The 21,915-nt window shown below is 50.4% G+C and overlaps 1 protein-coding gene across 2 annotated transcripts in view; it reads right to left on the minus strand.

The window, feature by feature from the left end:
* SAMD4A (sterile alpha motif domain containing 4A) overlaps positions 1–21,915 on the minus strand; it is a 109,057-nt gene that overhangs the window by 38,691 nt on the left and 48,451 nt on the right. For both annotated transcript variants that reach the window (XM_009472693.2, XM_087746843.1), the window contains one exon: positions 4,343–4,861. In XM_009472693.2, coding sequence (XP_009470968.1) covers positions 4,343–4,861 — 519 coding nt within the window. The remainder of the gene's footprint in view (positions 1–4,342; positions 4,862–21,915) is intronic.

Here is a 21,915-nt window from a genome sequence, read left to right on the forward strand (position 1 = left end):
TGGTACCACTCCAAGCGACCCAGGGTGCACACACTAGGGACACACTGGGTGCTCACCCACGGACATGACTGTGGGGCACCACCAGCCATGCACTCAGATACCACCATTACCAGTCCAGGGACCTCCTCCTCTTCTTGGAAGGACAGACAGGAGACAGACTCCTAGACCAACAAGGCTCCAGTAAGATCAAGCACTGCCTACCTTCCTCTGGGCCATCCCCTGCCAGAAAGAGCCTGCAACATCTGGCTCTTAATTCAAATATTTGGGGCAAGTTACTGTTGCTCCGGCAATAAAACCAAGAGCTTCTGCCCCTGGGCAGAGACTTGCCCCTGGGAACCTGCTCTCCACGGGGAGTTTAAGTGCCCTGGCACTACACCAGAGGTGAGTGCATAGGAAAATCTCCCCATACGTTGATAAAAGAAGTAATACTGTTATCCCCAGGTTATATACTGGGAGCAGAGGACCAAGACACTCTTCCAGCAGATGCATGTCAGAGCCAGGAACCAATCCTTACCTCTTTAGCTGTGGTTCAACAGGCTTGCTATTGCCAACCGGAGTTGCTATCGCTCCTGCCAAACCTTGTGCTTTTCTTTTTCTTTTCTTGCTCGCAGACCTTACGGTCCAATTCAGACCGGTGTACCTGCACCCCACCTTCTCGGTGCTGGACAAGCATATTTAACAGCAGACCCTCCTTCTCCTCTGCACATGTTCCCTTCCGAGCAGGCGGAAAACACAGGGTTAAGCTACGCTGTACTTCCATTTGACAACCAAAACCGGCATGCCATCAGATCATGCTCAGGTGGAACCAATTACACAGGGGAAAGGAAGGAGCCAGAGCCCTGATGCAAGAAGCTCCTTGGTCTGCAGCTTTGGAAGCCAGCTGCTTTTTTCTGTCCTTTCAGAGTTTCCAGGCCCCATCTCCACTGCAAAGGTGTTGTGCAACCCGGCTGTTTTGCAATTGCCGCCTGACTCGGCCGTGGAGCTGGGGCTCTGGGCTTTACCCTGTCCCACCGTGCCTGCAGCAGCTCTGGCCTCCTGCCCACCTGCGCTCCCATGCCCACGCCAAGGCCACCTTTACTCCCAGAACACTAAAGCTTGGTTTAAAGTTGCAGCTCAAGCTTTGTGGGATGCGCTGAGAAAGCAGAGAGAAGCCGTTATGGTGATGCAGTGGATGGGCATGAACTTCCATCGCTTCGGGTGAGTCCATACCCTCAGATCGCTCCAGACCCAAACGCGACGACGCTGGTCCTGCTCCTGGATCACCATTACTGTGGTAAATCCAGAGCAATGCCTTCAGAGCGCTCCGGACTTGCCCTGCAAAGGTTGGAGAACTCCAGCAACATCTCCTCAAACCTTAGCTAACACCAGCCAGCACCGTTAAGAGAGAGAGCTGGTGATAAACCAAGCCTGAACCAAGTCTCAAAGCCTGGGTCTAGGTCGAGTCAAAGACAAGGACAGCACAAAGCAAATCGTCACGTGAGCTTCACCTACCCATATTTAAACCCGACGCCGTAATAGCGTTACACCTAATTATGCCACAAAACCAGACAAAAGTACCTCGGGCAAGATCACCACGTTACTCCTCAGGGAAAGGCTTTGCCCCATTTTGATGTCAGGAACAGGCGGTGTCTTGCGGGGCCAGGTCGGGGAAGGCTGTGCCCTGCAGGGTGTTGCTGGATTAAGCCCCTGCCCAGATAAACACCTCCAAGTAAGAGGGAGAATTTAAAAATAGTAACACTAAAACCTAAACAAACAGTAATGGTTTGAGGGCTTTGCTTTGGAATAAAAGATTAATGGATGTATTGATTGACTCAAGGGGCTGGGACAAAGGCTGACAGCCGTGTTTATTTTTTAGCATCTGTCTGTGGACTTACTGTGCTTGTGTCCGAGCAAATATTGCGTTAAGGAAGCTTATGAACTGACACATGAAGCTTGGTTGGGTTGTCTCCAGCTCAGGCCGCGGGCTGTCTGAAAATGCTGCCACCAAAATACGTTAGCAGGAGTTACAACAGCTTAATATTTAGGAGCAGACTGGGCTGAAGATGTGTTCAGATGCCTCTGCAAAGCTACTCAGCCTTAGAAATACGTGTTGAACCTGGTGTGACACTTGGGGAAAAGGTTCCCTGAATATGGACTCTATAAATCTTGCAGCTCAGAGCAAGACAGTGTTGAGCTGCCCTGGCACCACAAAAAGCAGCTACTGTGGGATGCCAGGAAGGACCGGACCAGGCAAGGGCTGCCGTGCCGGGACTTACGGCAGGGGATGCTGCAGCAAAGCAAGCGGCAGAGATGGAGGAGGGACGCAGCTTTCCAGCAAAAGACCAGGGTGAAGTGCAGGGCTGTACAGCCCCTGCTGACGGACCCACAAATGCTCCTGTTCCAGTGCTGTGCACACCTAATTCTGGAGAATTTAGGAAAAACCTCAGCAGTGCGGCAGCTCGGGCACTGCTGAGTAATTTGGCTGTTGCCTGGCTTTTGGCACCTTCTGCTAATGCTTGGGGAGCCTGTTGGGCCAGAGGTGGGTCGCTACTTCTGCTACGAGCTAAGTCTGCGCGCAAAAAGGTTCAAAGAAACACAAAGGGATTTTTGAAAAGCACCCTTCAAGACCTAACGCATCTTGCAGAGCTCCAGCCACGGTCAATGATTAACCTGCTGCACCCATTGGACCTCCCTGCTTCCAGCTCTCGACACGAGGAACCAGATCCCTTCTGAAACTACCTATTCCCACTGCCTCCCCGGCATACAAAGCCTCCGAACTGCCAGGCATGCAAAAACCACAAGGAAGAACCCCCCAGAAAATAATCCCTGGAGACGGTTAACAGACCAATTGCAAATACATTCATGATTCTTCTCACCCTGCCTCCTTGTTAAGCCTTTCCCATGCAGCTTGGTCACCCTGAAACTGCTCTCCTCCGCAGCGCAGGGACCCAGCTCTCGGAGAAGCTGAACCTCACACAATCCCATGGCAGCAGCAGCCAGGGCTTCAAAGACGGGGGACGGGATGGGCATGATGTTCAGAGTCGGTGGAGAAGCTGCGACCCTTCTGCTAAATCCCCATGTGGCAGAGCAGGCAGCGCTGCCTGCAAGGATGGATGCCGGAGGGGCAGGGACCACGGTGCTACAGCAATAAACCCACAGCTGCGTTTCTTATCATCATTGACTTGAAACACCACCTAAAACCCCACTGATCACAGGAGAAGGAAAAACCCAGAAGCCTTAAGTGACCATTTTAAAGCTTTAAGCTATTTAACTGTGGGTTTCCACACACTGATAGAGAAGCCAGTGCCCTCACCGCAAGAAGCTTTTCCTCCCCAAAGCGCTCTCTGCATCCTTTGTATCTAGGGAGATGCCAAGCATCTTGGAGAGAGACCTCCTGAACGCCCCAACGCGAAGGAGGGCGTCCAGCCTTGCAGGTGAGATGGTGGCAGTCACCCAAGGTGACAGCAAGGCAAGCGTGACAGCCCTCCACAGAGGGAGCGGGTGGGCAGAGGAGCTCTTGAACCCTGCCGAGAAGATGCTTTGCTCCCAAGGATGGCTCATAGGCATCAACGCCTGCTTTAAAAAACAGTTATAGCTGCACTACATCTTCATGCAAACCCAGTGACACATCTGCAGCCATGGTGCTCTGCAGCATCTCTGAGCGTCCAAGCCTTGGGCTGGGCTCTGCACCATCCACCGCTCCCATCAAAGCCTGGCAGGGCCTCCAAGGGGGAAGAGCCGCCCAACTCTCCTGGAAAACACTCAGGACTGTGCATCTAAACCCCCTGATCACCACCAGCTTCACACCTCTATGTGCTGCAGATACAAGGGAACGTTTTCAGATACGCCCTGAAGATTGTGGATCCCAGCCCTGCTTCCAAAAATGATGCCTGCGCTTTGGGGCCCCAATCCCATTTCCTCCCAGTAAGTCACCAGGTCACTTTTGGACTTGCCTCAAGTCCCCCAGCTCACTTTTGGACATGAAGCATCAGCTCCCCGCTTGCTTTAGGAACTCTTGAAACGTGAACTGCAAACCTACATGGAGCTACATGAAATAAAAGGAGCTCCCTTCGATAACATATATTTTTTGCTCTTACAGCTTGGCTGTTTTTCCCTCCTCTCCAGCTGCCAGGTCTTTAAAATCCCACAGGACTAGAGAGAGAAAAAAAAAAAAGGCAGGCAGGAAATAAAAAAGCAGGTAGGGGAAAGGAGAAAAAAAAAAAAAAGGAGTTTTCTATGGCCCAGATGAACCTAGCCCCTTTGCTAACCACGGCAAAGCGATATTTTCTAGCGGGATGAGGGGGACCATGCTGTGAAAAGCAGCCGTGGGTGGCCGTCCCCAGAGCTTCCCGTGGGTACTTACTGGTGCTTGTGCTAGTGCCGATGGTGTTGATGGTTGTGGGGACGGAGGAGGAGGAGTAGAGGGGCAGATGGCCGTTCTCGCACGCCAGGTTTTTGTCCTGCCAGCTGGAAGCGCTGACGCTTATGCCCGAGTCTCGAGAGTTTTGCCATCCGTTGAGTTTGTCGTCGGAGTTTTGTCTTTGGTGATAGTAGTGCGTCTGCCCGTAGTCCACCGAATCCGACCGACCTCTGCTCTGGCTGCCGAAGCCACCCGACGTGCGGTCCTCCAGGTGGTTGAGCCACATGGCCAGGGCACTCCTGTCCTCTAAGGAGGTGGCAGGGTGTATCAAGGCGTAGGACAGCAGCTGCCTGCTCTCCTCGATGTGTTGGTTGTGTTCGATCGAGTGGGCCAGGATTTTAGGCAAGAGTTTCATGTATTCGACTTTTGCCTCGATGTTTCCGGGCTTCAGTAAAGGCAGGTGGGTTAACAATAGGGAAATCACTTTATCCTTGGATTCCTGTTGCCATTGGTTAATGATTCCTGTTGAAGGAATAGAAAAAAAAAAAGAGAAGAGAATTGAGAAATCGGCAAACAGAGCTAATAAAGAAATAAATAGACCCTGGCAGGGTAAATAGGACACGCCAAAGGGATGCCTGCATGCGTGATGCCACTGCATGAGCATCTCCCGGGCAGGCAGGGTCACCGCTCTCTGAAAACCAAGGTCACGGCACGGTGTGCTGAACTGGACATCGAGAGTTTCCAGATGCTCCCGAAAATCATTCAAAAAACCAAATTACACCCACCTATACAGCCACGTAGCTCCACTGCTGTTGTCCTAATGTTAATTAAAGTCACGATTTGGCCCAAATTTTCCGTATCGTTGCAGATTACACAAAATACTACACAAAACCTCCACATGGATAAACTTAACCTTTTAAAAGCACTGCTTGGAAAATGGAAAAGGTCAAGATTCAAAGGAGCTAACACAGGCAAGACCGCAGGGGGCAAAGGGAAGAAGCATCCCAGCGCGGGAGGCAATAACCAACCCAGGGTGCTGGTCCCTCCGCCAGCCTGGCGCAAGGAGCTGCCCCAAAGTTGTGGAGGGAAGGGCTCAGCTGAAGCAGCCGCTGAGCTATTGTTCCTCTGTTAGCTCACCGCAGATAGGAGAGGTTTTAGAGGTGCAGAATAAAAGCAAACCTAGGATTTAGCTTTAAAGATATGCAAAAGGAATAGTCAGGGAATTACAAACTGGTCACTTAAACTCCCGGAAAACTGATGGAACAAATAATGAAACAACCTATTTGTAAGCACTTAGAAGATAACAAGATGATAAGTGACTGCCGACACCGATTTGTCAAGAACAATTTAATTTCCTTCTGCGACAGAGTAACTGGCCTGTGAATAGCTGGAGAAGCAGTCAGCGCCGTATATCTTGATATTCATTAGGTGCTGCCACACATGGCTTCCTCAGCAGCACACCAGAGAAACACGCTCAGGTGAAACTACTCTAATGTGGGCACACAATTCATCAGAAAACCATATGGAGAGAGTCCTTACTGGCGATTCACCATCAGACTGGGAGGATGTGCTGGGCAAGGAGACTTGTCCCGGCCGTGACACTACCCAGTATGTCACTGGTGACACGGGTGATGTGATAAATGTATTCGACGTGCAGGTATCACGCTAGGAGAAATTAAACCACTCCAGAAAACTGGATTAGAAGACAAACAATGTGAAAACTTGGAGAAAAGTCAGAAAAAATCAGCTGCATTAAGTAGGTGCAAGCATCTGCATGCAGGTGGGAACAAATTGCTGTGCAGCACCAGGCAGGGAAGAGCCTGGGGTCAGGAAGCATCACAGGCTGGACATCAGTCAAGATGCCGTGTTGCACATGAAAACTGCACCAGCCAGCCTGTGATCTGTCTGAGAGGTGAAGACCGGTGTGGACAAGCTGCTCTCCATGCCTCCTGGGGATTGTAGTAATAGGTTTGACTTGCAGCAAAGGGAATGAGGTCGGACATGAAGAAACTACATCCTACGGGTAGGGCTAGTGATGGGCAGGGAGAGGTTGCCTACAGACGTTGTGAAATCTCCATCACTGGAGGTTTTTCTGAACAGCTTGTACAAACACCAGCCAAGGATAGCTCAGGATCTACCTAGACCACCCGACTGACGCTTCCCAGCCCCAGGTCAGTCTCTCCTCCAGCGTTTACCAAACCCCTCTATGAAGCCTTCAAACTTTCAGTCCCTGTAGCCAGCTGTGCCTAAGGGTGCCACAGCTGAACCATCTGGTGAAAAAGGACTTCCTTCTGTTTGCTTTAAACCCACTGCCCAAAACCACCAAGTGAAATGCCCAGAGTTCTCATGTTATTAAAAAAAACCCCAAACTTTACGTTCTCCCTCCCTGTCTGCTGTGTCCTATCGACACTGTAGAGGAAGCTGCTCCAAATCATTGATTGTCCCTATATCCGTCATGTGTTTTTGAGCTAGGGTAACCGAACCCACACCTGTGAAACGAAGATCTGGATGTCCATCTGTAGGATAACCCATCAGGTTCGCTCTTGGGAAGACCCACGCTGCCTTCCAGCAGCTAACCCAACCCTTCCACCACCCCACCAGAAGAGGGGTATTACAGTAGGGCCTTTTCCCAATTACGACCAAACCCTGCAAGTCGGTTCCCCAACACCACTGCGGTGGTGAGCAGCACTCACCCCTCCAGCTTTGCCTTCCCAGTTTGAAGGCATGCAACTGTTTTAATAGGAAGCCACTAGATGGCTTGCTGGAAACGCCGACGGCTCTCGCTGGAACTTTCTGCAGTGGTATTTACTTCTCCGCAGACCCACCCCTCCTCCAGAGCTGTTTCCCGACCCGGCCAGTGGTGTGCCCAAGCCATCTCCTGCCACTGTGCTGAGAGGCGCAAGGGACGTGGCGTGGCACAGCTTTGGTGGAGAAGAAACCACTTCATTTGCAGCAGAAGCGAGTTTTGGTGCTCTGGATGTGCTCCAGTGCCTGCGGAGATGCTGTGAGGTTGCTTTGGTGCTAAAAAATGGGATTTGGAAAAGCAATGCTCAACCTAAGTGGAGCTGTAAAAAATACACAAATGTAGTGGGACTCAAGGTCCACCAGAGCATCTCCGTATTTTCCATACGCAGATGTAACTGCTACAGGCAAAGCTTCCCGTCGTGCTTAATCCCACTTCTCTGTCCCCTTTCTCTCCCCTCCTCTTGGGTTGAAAGCCCATCTTATTTTCTCCCCTCCTCCTGCAGAGGCATGCCTCCCATTCCGTTATCACCCCCATGTTTTATCATTGCCATCGGGGCGATTCGGCAGCACTTTCAGGCCGGCACCACCTGCGGAGAGAGGCTGCGGGACTTTGCAGCACCTCGGATAAACTGAGAAATCAAAAGATCATTACAAAAAGGCATGCAATGCACTGCTAAAAGAAGTCGGTGCCACTTGTACATAGGAACTCGGTAGCAAAATACATGAAGAAAAAGTAGAGCGTGGTGCAAACTGGGTGCAGGGGAGGAGGAGAAGGATGGGGGAGGCCAGAAGGATGGCCATGGCCAGACTCCTCTTCCTCGCACGGGGAGGGGCTGAGCATGAAAGTCACCACCGGGGAAACACAGGATGGTGCCAGAGCCGCTTCTTGGGAAACTTGCCCCAAGAGATTTGGGGGTTTGAAATCACAACCCCAAAAAGATGGAGCATTGATCTGAAAGCCCGCGGCTGCCCCGGCCCGGGCAGGAGCCGCTGTCCTGCTCAGCCAGCAGCAAGATGTGCACAACTAAACAAAAATGGAAAATAATTAGATCCGAAAAAGGTTTGTCTCTCTCCGACATGGGGCGGAAGGTCAGGCTTAATCCTATCTGCCAGAAAACAGAGGGATCTGGAGAGGGCGGCGGCAGCAGGAGGAAAGCTGGGCAGGGGGAGTGGGGCCAGTGACCCCCCGAAGCCCCTCTCCACCCTCTCCCGAACACAGGAGCCCCCGCATCAGCTCCCTGCCTGCTTCCACACACGCCGGGACACCTGGGCTGCCTCACCCTTTATTGCCAGAACAAGGCCCCCAGTCAGCTGCGGTTAGGATGTGCCCTGGTCTTGGGCTTCCACGTCCCAGGGTCCCGGCATGCTACCTGCAGTGGTGTACGGGGTGGCAGGCACTAATCCCATTACAGCTTCATTAGTTCCCCCGGGATGCTGCTGCAAGGATGCCCGATGCTTTCCGTCACATGGTTTTCGCTGCTCTAAGGGATGGCAAGACTATTGGTATTTGCAGCAGGCAAATCTGAGCATAGAGAAAGCCCCAAAGTTAGAAACTCCACCTTGCTGCTTTGAAACTCCCCCAAATCCCTGTCCTGCCCGTTGCTGTCATTGCACTGACATCTCCTTTTGGAGATGAGCTAAAATACTAACTAACAAGGGCCCTAAGGAGCCAGATCCCATCCCAGCCCTGTGACCTCTGTACTGGGAAGGGATGGGAGCTGCCAGTTCACCCTGAAGCAGAAAATCCCAATTTTCATTATGGGACTCTTTTTCTTGGGTGAGAAGCTGAATGAAGCGGGATGTTAAACTACCTTCTAACTTAGGATTACCTACCCAATACAATTTTGGTGCCATACAGCACAGCTGATGCATGTGTAGGGTGCCTGCAAATAAATATAGCACCAAATATAGCCGGGTCCTGCTTCCAAGGCTGAAACCTGTGCTGCGCTATGAATAGGTCCAATGCTATCCCTGAAACAGGGGCTTTCTGCCTTGAGAAAGAGGTGATGTTTGTCAATTTAATAAGGGCTCATCGGATTTCTCTGTCACAAATCTGCTTAATCACTTCTGGATCCCTGCAAACTGTTAATTGCCTTCATGTCTGGTGGCGACGGATCCACCTCTAACGCCGCACTGCGTGAAGGACCTTTTTGCCATTACTTTGAACCTGCCTCCTGATAGATGACTGCGTTATTTCAACCGCCAGCAAAGCACGTGGAGCTCCTGAAGCTGTTAATGATGTACCGGGAACAGCCGCAGTTTTCCAAAGGTAAAGCCAGCGTGCATGGACAAAGGCAGGGAGATACACAGTCCCCGTGGACGCCTGCAAAACCCAACGCAGGCGGCACACTGGTGCCTGCATTTAGAAACCTTGAAGTACCTAACTGCCTGTTTTTTTCTCCTATTTTTGATTTTTGATTTTTGCAAACAGACCTCTGGCCCCCACCTCGAAAACACCGACCCTGCCTGGAGGGATGGCCGAGAGGAGCTGTCAGCACAGGCACACGAACGCGTCTGTCTCACCAGGTGAGACGTCTCCAAGGAACAACGGCAATGCGGGATACCTCTCAAGTGCTTAAAAAGACCCCAGAAAAGAACCAACCCCAACCAAGATAAACCTTTTCATTTTAAAAGCAGAAATTGGGTTATCCTCCTGTTGTCATATACAGCTTATCACATTTCACAAGTGAAGCAGACAAATATGTTCACTGGGGTTTTGACGAAGCAGGCGAGATGAATGATGTGCAATTTATGAGCTAGACAACAGCTTATCATGAGTAACAAGGACAACAATTAAAGACTGGAAGTGTTTTAAAAACTGCCCAAGGATTTTCTGCATGACAAAGAGTACGTTCGAATAGCAGGCTTGGTATCATTGCTCCACAATGGTAAGCCAGTGCATTTAAGGGCTCCAGTTGTCAGTAAACTGGTCTTAAATTACTGTTTTATTATGCCCTCGTTTTCAGTTTAACAACATTTTGCATAAAAAGTTCTCAAAAGCCCATTCAGATCATTCGTCCAAGCAAGAAATGACTAAGAGTTCATGTGCACATCTGAAAGGCACCCACCAAACAGAGCACCTTCACAGCAGAGCTGAACGGACCGTCACTCTCAGATGTACTCAGGGAGAAAACCCAGGAGTTTGTACCAAAAATTTAGGCTGGGATCCCTGATCTTGCAAAATGACATGCTGCAGCATTAGGGATTGGAGGGGGCAACTGGGTGCTCCTTGGTGGCAACCAAACCCTCCTAGGGACAGACAACACTGAGGTTTTCATGCCCTGGATGGCCAACAGCAAAACCAAAATCCAATCCATGCTTAGGCAACTTGCAACTGCTTCAAGTGAGCTTGAAATCGGCAGCCCCGGTGCAAGTGATTGCTATTTCTGGGTTTGCAGGAAGGTTTTGCAGGAGGCTTTCCTCAGCAGCTCCCAGAAGAGGTTCCCATTGTTCGCTGTTTCCTGGATTACCGACGTGGCACCGGCTCTGGGAGATGGGCAGAGCTACATGGAGGCACCCGCTTTTTCGGCAGAGGCAGAAAAATCAGTGCCTGGACTCCTCCTGCTGCATAAAGACCCAGCAGCACATCACTACCCATCAGCTCCTCCATACATGCATGCAAGATGCTGCGCTTCCATCGAAATCACCAAAATCTGCAGCAACCAAGGTCATCGCCAGAGTCAGTGCTGGTATCTAACACCTATTATAGCTGCATGGGTGTCTTCATCATTTCAGGGCAAAAGGGGTCAATAAACTTGACCCTGCATATGAACACAGCCCAACAACCTCTGTTCGGCCAAAACGTCATGTCCCAGTGAACGGCCACCAAGAGACAAACCCCAACCCTACGTCTACTGGCTATTTGTTCCAGTGTGCCCTCAACACTTCAGTCTGCCTTCATTTGCAGTTGAATTTATCTGGTTAAAGCTTGAATTTATCTGGCTTCAGGATAAATTTTGGTCTGAATTAAAGAGCTCCCTGATGTTCTGCGTTTTCTGAAGTGAAGGTATGTGGGACTCAGCACTCAAGTTACCTTCTACTCTTGTTTCTGGTAAGCTTAGCAGAAGCTAAATGTCCTGTCTCTAACAGGTCGTGGCTCTATGCTCATTTACCCGGAGCCCATGGCAACGCTTCTGCTGGCTCTGTGACTTCCAGCACCCATGTGAATCCCGTCTTATTTGGCCTGGTGAAAAGCATGAGTGGGGTGGAGAGACCATATCCCATCTCACACAGGGTGGTTTGCAGCAAAACTAAAGCAGAAGAGTAAAAAATGAAGATATTTCAGCCACAAGTCTGAATTTGCACTGAGCATACCGACCAAGGGCAGGCTGCTGCCAGTCCCAGCCTTCCTGCAACTGGATGAACTGGTCTGCGAGACGGTCCAACTCCCCACCACCCATCACACAAATCTTCCCTCCAACGCGGCTTTGGATGCAAACCTCTGCCCTGGCTCCCGCTGCAGCAGCTTGACTGAAGGTGAACTGCAGCATGTTTCCAGACGAAGGGATTTCAATTATTATTTGCAGTAATTAGCACCTGCACGCCGACCCATTCACAATACTTTGTTTGGGTGAATTTACATCATTCTTTTCCCAAATCAGCCTCACTCAAAAGACCAACATTAAAGAAAACAAAGTGAGAACCCTGTTGGAAACCCTCTCTGTACCCCATCCAGAGCACATCAATACCCTTGCCGTTAAACCTGGCAGCCTTCTCCCTCCACAACAGGCCAAATAATAAGAATTTCAGCATGTGCCTTTTCGTTATTGCAACCGACACTAATTAAAAGAAAAAAATCTCGACAATAAAGGTTATTGCAGATCTGCCGATTGCACAAGACAGAGATGCAAGCTGCCATTGAAACGCCAGTGAACCTGAATCCTGCTCCTCGTCTCACCGAAATCAATGCAAAAGTGCACCTAACACAGGCAAGAAGACACCGATGATGTTTCTAAGCACATCTACATGCCAGGAGGTTGCAGCATGGTGTGTAAACCCTGCCAGCTTCCCCCTGCTACATTCAAACGGGTTTGAATTTATGCCTGTGCTACAGCTGACCTCAGCACGGAGCGGGAGGACCTAATCCTATACGTCTGAAGGCAATGGGAGCCGTGCCAAACAACATCGTGCCTGCTGGATCCGGCACCCGCGGCTTCATGGCACCTCCCGCGTCTCGGCACTGCAGCGGCCAGGAGAGGCCAGCTCTGCATCCCGGGGACCGCTTCTTCCCAGGTCCCCAAAACCACTCGGTCCTGGCGGATAACGCGGGATTTGAAAGAGGAAAAGCCAAAAAAACCTCAAAGCCAGCTTTTTGCTTTCACTGCATCCCATGCAGGTCTAACAGCCTGACTTGGGGAGAAATTTGGGGAGCAGTGGCAAAGCTCTTTACCTGTAACAAGCCTTGACTAGGAGCTGGGAACAGCCAGGAGGTCTGCAAACAAGCCCAGGTCACCAGGAGGGCTTGGGGACTGGTATTCGTGGCAACTGGGGCTCTGCACCTTCCCTCCTGGAGCACCCACCCCAACAGCTATGAACCCCTAGGTCCAAGGTGGCTGCACAGCTTAGTGCTACCCCAGCATCTTTGGTCTATAATGAGATATAAAAAGGCAGTCACTGAATTCCCCCTTTCCCTAGCTGGTCGGCTTCCGTGCAGATTTAAGTGCAGATGACTTCTTTGAAGGACAGAAGGACCTTTTGTTCATCGGCATCCATAAGGAGAGGACAGACAGATGGCAATCTGCAGCTTGTATCACGCAAGGCACGTGCATGATCTCCCTTCTCCAACGCCCACAACCCACCTTGCACCCCGGCTCTGCGACGGTGCCAAGGAGAACCAGCACTCGACGGAAAATTTGCCAGTGATGCCCTGCAACCTATCGGTTCACATGGTGCTGGCTCTCCTCCGTGTTTCCAGCAGCTACATCACATTCTAAGAGGCTAAAAATACATTAAGTACTTTCCTAATGTTTCTTTTCCACCCGAGCGGTTGCTTCAGAGAAGCTCCAAGCAGGAGGGGAGGTGAACAGACCAATGTGGATGCAGGGAAGAGATCCCATAAAAATGGAGCAATAGGCACGGCATGTCCCGCAAAAGGAGGTGGCCGGGGAAGTCCCTGCTGCAGGCAACACTGCTTCCTTGGAAAAACAAAGGCAAGAAACATGCAGCCCTCAAAAACAAAGTGTTTCTGATTATACTGCAGGATTCAGCACTGACAGGAGCACAGAGAATTTCAGGAAGGAGCATCTTCTCCATCTTCAACGACCAAGATTAAGAAGCTCCATGTAAATTAACTATGTGATATCCCTTTGACTTATTAAATGTAACAGCGCAAATTTAACTAGTGAAAACAATTCTGTCCAAAAGACACAACCTTCTTGCAACTGCCCCAGCATCCCCCTGCATGCAACGGGCAAGTTCTTCAACACCCATTGCCAAGGCAGCATCGATGAGTTTGCCGGCACAGCTGGGTTGCAAGAGGCATGTTGGCCATCATTAGCCTTCTTTTCTGTACTTCATAAACAGTGTGTCCCTGCTGGGCAGTGCTCCGCAACAAATCATAGAATCACAGAGTCACAGAATGGTTTGGGTGGGAAGGGACCTCTAAAGCCCATCCAGTCCCACCCCCTGCAATGAGCAGGGACATCTTCAACCAGACCAGGTTGCTCAGAGCCCCATCCAGCCTGGCCTTGAATGTTTCCAGGGATGGGGCTCCTACCACCTCTCTGGGCAACTTGTGCCGGTGCTTCACCACGCTCATTGTAAACGTCTTCCTTATATCCAGTCTGAATCTACCCTCTTAGTTTAAAACCATCACCCCTTGTCCTATGGCAACAGGCCCTACTAAAAAGTCTGTCCCCATCTTTCTTATAAACCCCCTTTAAGTACTGAAAGGCCGCAATAAGGTCTCCCCAGAGCCTTCTCCTCTCCAGGCTGAACAACCCCAACTCTCTCAGCCTTTTTTCATAGAAGAGGTGTTCCAGCCCTGTGATCAGGCTATCTTCAAAGACAGCCTGACGTGGAGGTGAGGTGGACACGGATGAGCACCAGGGAGCTGGCTGCTGCATCCTGAATGCACTTCACTTTTGAAAACCATCCAATTGCTTGCAGCTCTTCTTGGGAAGCCAGGCTAAGGAGCAGGTGACCATACGACATGCAGCTTCCGGGGAAAAAAAAAACAAACAAAAAAAACGCCCAAAAAACCCTGTGGGAGATAAGACATGAACCCTACTCGACTCGTTGCCCTTTTAAAGGCAGTTCTTGGGCAGCAAGTTTAGCTGTTTATTACTGGCAGCTTCCCTCTCCATCAAGCTCTCCAAAGCAACGGCAGCCCCATCAAGTGTCCACTTCGTAGCATCGGTCCCTTCCTTGTGGGGAAGAAATGACTGGAAAGGACCTCCCCAGGCTGAGCATCTCAACCTTGGACTGTGCTTCTTGATCTCACAGCAGGGACAGCATTAGCAAGGGTTGGGGATTTGGCTGAAGCCAGCCTGAAAGACAACCCTCGATCCGACCTTTGCATCCCATCACCCCAAACAGGCTGATGAAACCAGCTCAGCAGATACAGCAGCAGGGCAGGGAGCTCAGTGCTCTCCATCCAAGTTATAAACTCAAAAGGGAGCAAAACGTCCATCATTTTGGTCAGAAGCAGAACAACCTGGGAGATCCCTCAACAAAACGTCCTTAATTCACACCGAGAGCCACACGGAGAGACGAGCCCGGCTCTACTGTGCTGCAGAGCGAGTAGAAAGAAAAAAGATTTTCACATTTTTGACACTATTTTCCCCCTCTACCTCATGAGCTTGCCAGAGCTCCAGTTATTAGGAGGCTGTTTGTACAAACCCAGAAGCAATATATTTTTAGCACTGGAGACTCGCATGGCACGATCATTAAGCGTGCTTCTGCAGACAGCAACAAGAGCAGGGATTTTTCCTTCTCTAAATTGGCTGCAGCCACTATGGTTTTCAGCCCAAAGCAGACTTTCAGGAAATTCAGAAGGAGCGGGAGTCTTTTTCCATGACATATTTAATACCAAGCTGAAGTACACTCAATTTTCATGCCGTGCATCTGATGGGAGGTTTTACGGATTTGTTTTCTAGGCTGTATCTGGTGCACACTTTTGCTATGGAGCGTAATACCACGTATTATCACTACACTCCCTAGCAACATGACTTTTAATTTAGTGCAGAGCTTTGCAACGTTGAGAGCATCTCACTGACTCAGAGCAAAGATGACACGCTGGGAAACCTTATCAAAAGCCCCACAGGTGCCAAGGGAACCTACACCGCATGAACTGACGGCATTTGAGCTCCCCAACGCAATGTGGCTGGCACTGGCACGGAGAACACCTTGGGAAAGACGGATTTGCTTCACTGATTTCCAAGCTGCGGTCCAGCCGGCATGTTCTCATGGCGTGATGACCACAGCGACGACAGCAGTGCCAACGAGTGTGAAACAAGAGTGAAAATCCCCCTTGGGGGCAGAAAAACGTAGGAAACCGTTCAGTGTCAGAAATGAGAGCTCAGAGCCAGGTGGGGCATCAGCAAGGATGAGGTACCACCTCCTTGCTTCTCACACAAAGGCCAGGAGGAGGACAGATGCTTGGTGGACAAACCAACCAACCTCCTAGGAAGCTGTCCTGAAGAGTGAAGCCAGACTGACACTGGACGAGGACTCAGAACAGGTTTCTCTTGACTTGCTGGAGCATACAAGCTCCTGGGCATCAGGGGCATCATGCTCCCAAGCCTCAGATGGGGAGGACGGTCTTTTGAAAGTACAGGAAAATAGTGCCTGGGTCCCACCTGACAACAGAGAGCATGGAAAACTGCAAAAGCTCCGTGTGGACACCATCAGGTGAGGTGTTTCTCCACCTCTACCCACCGGTGCAGGAGAGCAGCAGAAGGCAGGAGCACCATCCATACAGGGTGGGTGGAAGAAAGCTATCAGTGCAGAAATGACACCAAAATGCTGTCCCGGGGGGAGCTGCTGCTCTCGGGCCATAACGGGAGGAGCGGAGGGGAATCCATCAGCCCTTGTGCATGCAACGAGGAGACAGAAATATCAAAGCAGCCGTGCCAGGTCTGATGGACAAAGATATCCCACCGAGATCCTGGGTCAAGTGGCTTTTGTTGGCTGCCGTGCAAAGTTGCTGAGCTTAGCCGGCCTGCAGAGGCAGCGTGGCCCACGGCAACGGGATGGGTCAGCAAGGATTAAAAGTATAATTAAACAGGGGGCTACAGACTGCTTCCAGAAGTCCCACCACTTCTTGGAGCTCGTGAGCTCAGCAACAGCAAAACACTGCTGGTCTTGCTGCTTCTGGGACACGGGGGTACAGGTGGGAAATGAGTTCATTGCCTGCTTTCACTTATGCTGGGGTTATATTGCTCATATGCCTCCGCACACCCTCAAATCCAGATTTTCCGTGGAATTTCCTAGGATGCAGAAAGCCAAGGAAATAAAACATGCGATTTCTGTATCTCTTCTTTGAGCCTAATCCATTAAAAACATCCAAATCTTCCTTGCTTTCAGCAAGGAGGCTACAGGCACAACCACAGGCACTGAGGGAAATACTCCTCTGACTTCTTAATTTCAATTGCAAAAAGCCTTTTAGCAAAAGCTCAGTTGAAATGCAGGTAAGTTTCTTCAAAGGCTAAAATAAAAATAATAAAAAATTATCTGAATGTCGTAACTGTGTTGCCTAACATGGATAAAGGATTTAGAAGGGGGGAAAAATAATACTAAAAATAAGTTATGAAGGGTATGTAAGGTATTGATATACAGCACATGGTTTAAACTGTTAATCATTGAACAGATTCCAGTATAAAAATAAAGAGACTGAAGCTGCACATAATGGAGGAGTTGCTCTATTTATAAACTTCTCTGTGCAAAGGGCAGGCGAGGGCCGGACGAGCAGGCAGCGGAGGCAGAGGGGCCACTGCTACGGAGCCTATATTTTGAGGGAAAATAAACAGATTTTTTTTTTAATTATTTTTTTAAGCCTTGTCAACAAAATCAAACCGAGTTGTCCAAGAGCCTGTGTGCCCCAGCCATGTGAGCAGCATTTACAGCTCCTGCATGTGACAGCTCTCCCAATTTAGCCAGTAACTGACTCCCTCTGACCTGTAATAACACCGCTCCCAAATTAGAGCCCTCAATTTGACTTGGCTTCGGTCCTTCCCTCCCAGCGACATAAAGCATCCTTCCCCCCCTCCCCCTCCAAACACTCATAACCCCGTCCTTTCGCACTGCCAACTCAAACTCACATTTAGGCTTTTCCTACTTTTTGGGGGGGGGTTGCGGAGGGACGGGGGGTAGCAGGCAGCAAGGGGTAGGGAAAATGCCCAGTGGAAAAACACCAAGAGACAAAAACAACAACAAAATCAGACAAAAATTCCAAGTTGGTGACATTCAGCTGGAAAAGCTCAATGACTCACATGCAAATAAAATCTGCCTAAATTCACTGCTGCATGACGCAGGCCACTGGCTTCAACATAAAAAGGGCAGGATGAAATCATCCACAATTAAATCGGAGCTTGGAAGGCTGCAAAAGCAGCCGCATCAGCGCGGTTCCCTCGGCTTAATAGGAAACACAAAGGAAGGAAGTTCAGCGGAGTGAGAACATCCCCCTTTTCCCCTCCTTTCCACCGACACCTCGCGCCATCAGTCATCCCCAACCGTCGGCGCGGCTCCTCCAGCATCACACGTCGGCGCTCAGCTCCAGCAAGCTGCTCGCTAGCAGGCGGCTGCCAGCTTTTAATGGGCTTTCCTGGAATACTAGCTCAAAAGTAAAATAAAAATACATGTGGCTACGTAGGAAGGCAAACCCCCACCAGTCAGCGACTTCTTCCAGAGATTTCTGCCCTGTCCTTTGCAGAATGGTATGATATATTGTACAATTAACATTTACAAACCCTGGAACAAATCCAGTCCCTCCCCAAATCCCCCACACACGCAAAGAGGAGGAAAGGGATTGAAATCTTAGTTCGTAGGTTTTCTCTTGCATTGCAACAGTGCTTTTAAACCTTATGAGTTTTCAAAAACCGTCCGTAGCCACGCTGCAGAAATGCGCTTGCGGTGACGCGCGGTGCAGGGCTGAGGCAGGGAACGGGGTGCAAGGGGTTCCCCTGATGCCAGCACGTGCACCGCGCTCCACGTCCCTACCCCTCCAATGCAACCGTTCGTGGGGTTGTGCCACGAACCAGGTCATCGGCCTCCTCCAGGCTAAAAATAACATTGGGGGGAGGGGGGGGGGAATAAACTAAAAAAGGTCATTTTAACCTAGATTGGGCTGCTGATGGGATTCACAGCATGGCTCTACAAAAGGCTTTTGGTGCTCCAGCTGAGAAGGGAAAACAATCCTTTAAGCAAGTGTTGGCCCCTCTGCACCCCGAAACGCTGCCGCGGGGAACAGCTGGGAGCATCCCTCCGGGATGCAGGAGGACAGTGCCCCAAGCATCCAGAGCGACCACAACCAGCGGCTCATTGCACTTAATTTTGGCTAGGATAACGCAAGGAGTCCTCAGAAATTAGGTGACTGGCTGCACATTTATTGAGAAGCCAAGTGCTTGAACCTTTACGGGCTTTCCCCCCACCGGGGCTGGTGCGTGTATCCCTGGGATTAACTGCGGTGCTGCACTGCCGAAAGGTCCCAGCCCGGGCCGAAGGCTCCTCGGCACTTGCTCGCTCCGGCTTGCAGTGGCTGCAGAAGCAGGGTGTTAACAGGTCCATAAAAGGTAACTGGGAGACGCGAGCCTCCTGCCAGCGAGCCTACAACTGCTCTGGAGGAATCCGCACCTCCCCGGAAAAAAAAAAAAAAAAATATAGAGGTCTGCAAGCAGGGGAAGGTTGAAACCGCCTGCAGGAGGACATCCGACAGAGCCTGGGCCATCTGGTCACCCACCCCACGCAGTGACACTGCCCTCCCTTCGCCACCAGATGCTAATTCCTTTCATCCTGCCTGGCCCTCCGCTGGTGTAATTTTAGGTCTGTGAATAGGACCATCTGCCTTCGAGATGCTCGTTTATTTTTGGCTAAGCCCTCCCTTTCACCACTCCCTTCTTAAAGGAAGTCCAAATCGGGCACCGTTGGAAACGGCGTTTCTTGTCCGGTCTTCTACTCACCGAGCATTAACGAGCTATCTAGAGCATGTTCTGCAACGCCGGCACTCATAAAACCGGGGGGTGTCATTATTTTCAAAGCATTTTCCAAACACTTTTTCATTCCTCCCCGCGTTACCACTGCAAAGTAGTAATTATTCACTTCTCTCTGAATATGGTGGGCTTGGTCCAGCATCCTGGAGCTCGGCCAAGACGTGCTCAGCAAAATTTAACATGGCCAAAGTAAAGATAAAACAAACTGGTTCCTATCTTTGGATGCTAGGGACTGCTACCGTTGCTTCCTGTCCCACAGCAGACATGGAAATGTTAAAAATAAAGATAAATGCTGGAACCGCACTGGCCAATAATGTAATTTCCACGTATTAAGAGGAAACGCAATGCCTGGAGAAAAAGGAGAGGAGTTTTAAGGGAAGTTTTATACACATCTAAGTGCTACGAATGGAAGTCACTGTCACAATCTGCTGCCGCTGTTAGCAAAATGCTGCATAAAAATGCTGCAAAGCCCCCTTGTGCCCAAGCTGCCTCCGGTCCTGCCCCTGCAGAAAGAGGAGACCAGGAGCTGGAGGGAGAAGGTTGTGTGCAATGTTGTGTCTGTGGCTGGTGGCACTGGCGTTCCAAAATGCCGCATCTCAAACCTGAAGCAGTTGAATGCATCCCTCAGCAACACTTCTCCCTGGAGGAGAAAGGAGCTGGGAGGGGACAACCTCCGTGGTGGCCCCAGGTTGGCTTCTTCAGGTGGGTCTGAGCGTGCCACAACAAGCTCCTGGTTGGGGTGACTGTATGGACCCCTCTGCTGCAGCTGCACAGGGACAAGCCCCAAGATCACAGCAAGGCCATGGGGGACCCATGTTTGGGATGAACATCAGATCCCCCTCCATGTCCCAGCCAAAGGCGTCCAGCATCACTCAGGAGGACCGCACACGGTACGGGCTAACGGGCTGAATCTGCACCTGCCAGCCGTGAAATAATCATTTCCCTTCTTTGTGAAGATGTTCACAAGCGTCTGGGGCGGGTGGGAAGAGCACTCCTGCCCTCCAGGTAACTCCCTCCCTGACAAGTTGGCTTCTTGCACAAATCCAGGTTGCTCAAAGCTTGTGCAGCTCTCCCAGGGCTTTTTTTTTAAAAAGATGAGAGAGGTTGTGGTTCGGTCTGAGGTTTGGCCTGGTTCTCAGCTCTCTTAGGAACCTCAGGAGCTACAGGGGCATGGAGTCTATTGCTAGAAACCAGCGTTAGACAACAGAGAACATCCCCATGGGGGAGCCCCCTTGCTGCATGCACCCCACACACTGAAGAGCAAGAGCCTGTTACGCTGCCAAGCTCCTCACAGGGAAAACGCAGCAAGGACTTAAAGAAAGAAAATTTCTGTGCAATGCTTGAGGTGTAAAAATCAAGCCCTGGCTTTGGCCGGCCACAACTCTCTGCCCTGCGGGAGCCTGGGGAAACATCTGGCTGCTCATTGCTTCAAACTGCAGCAAATAAAAGAAAAAACAACTTAATTGATCTGATCAGATCTCAGATTTGACAAGATTTCCTCCCCGAGTAAAAAAATGACATATTTTGCTTTGGCTTTAAAGTACGATGAACAGAAACCTACGATAGTTTGGCTGTGAAGCGAGGACGAGCAGCTATGCCCCCCGAGGCTGCATGCTCTGGGTGCAGAAGCCCCAGGAGGAGTTAGGCAATGCAGACATCCATCCCTTCCCCTTCCTGCTGTTCACATCACCCAGCGCATAGCACTTGACCAAAGCCAGAGATGAGTCACCGTAAGGAGGAGACTTTCTAATTTCACCCGCTTTGATCCTGCCCCGAAGTGCCAACGTCAAAGAGGCGGGAGGGGAGAGCTGGGGGCTGAGTCAGGGAGGACGGGAAAAATCTGCGCATCTGTAAGAGACGTTCAAAGCAAAGTGAAACTCCTCTTTTTTTACAAACAAACAAAAAAAAAAAGTGGACTGGAAGAGCTGACTCTCACCAGTTAACAGCTTGTACCAGAGCAGCGAGCAGTACCAGCACTCAGCTGACGCCCTGTGTCTTTGCCAGCTGTAACAAGCATTCACAAGGCAAAAACACCGGCTTAAAATGCACCTTTCACTGGGGAATTCACCGCGTTTCAGTGCTGCCCGCGGCTGGCACGTAAAGGCAGCCAGCTTGTCTTTCCTTTATAACCAGCTTCACATTTTGCTTCTCATATACCCACGAAATGCTGCAGGACCTCAAAACAAAGAGCGACATTGTTCCTTCAGAATAAAACTGCTGTTCGCCCAATTTTTATTTATATTTCACGAAAACATCCCAGGAGCTGCAAGGCTTCGTTTAGCGGGGGCTAAAACGATCTGGCAGCGCCGCAGTCACAGCTATTTCACCGGGAAGGTTTCCGTGATGCTCCTTCCACCGTGAACACAACATGACATGGGTCAACGTGGACATTCAACTTAAAGAACAAAGAAGAACGCCGGTCCTTGCAATTACAAGTTCCCACTGCTCGGCTGGTTGGTTTGGCCATGCATGATGCTGAAGGCACTGGTTCCTCTCCCATAACTGCTGCTGCCAATGGAAGTCCCCAAAATAATGTTGAGGAGCCCAAAAAACTCATACGGCCCCATTTTGCCACTGTTTATATACTAATGGGCATTGGGGACATTTGGCAGCAGCTGATGTAGCTCCAACAGCTAATGGTGGTCCAAGCGTTGGTGTTATCAACGCTGACCATCAGCATTAGGG

Source organism: Nipponia nippon, unplaced genomic scaffold (assembly GCF_047370975.1).
Source record: "Nipponia nippon isolate SJK-2023a ecotype South Korea unplaced genomic scaffold, ASM4737097v1 scaffold_11, whole genome shotgun sequence".
NCBI classification, from domain to species: Eukaryota; Metazoa; Chordata; class Aves; order Pelecaniformes; family Threskiornithidae; genus Nipponia; species Nipponia nippon.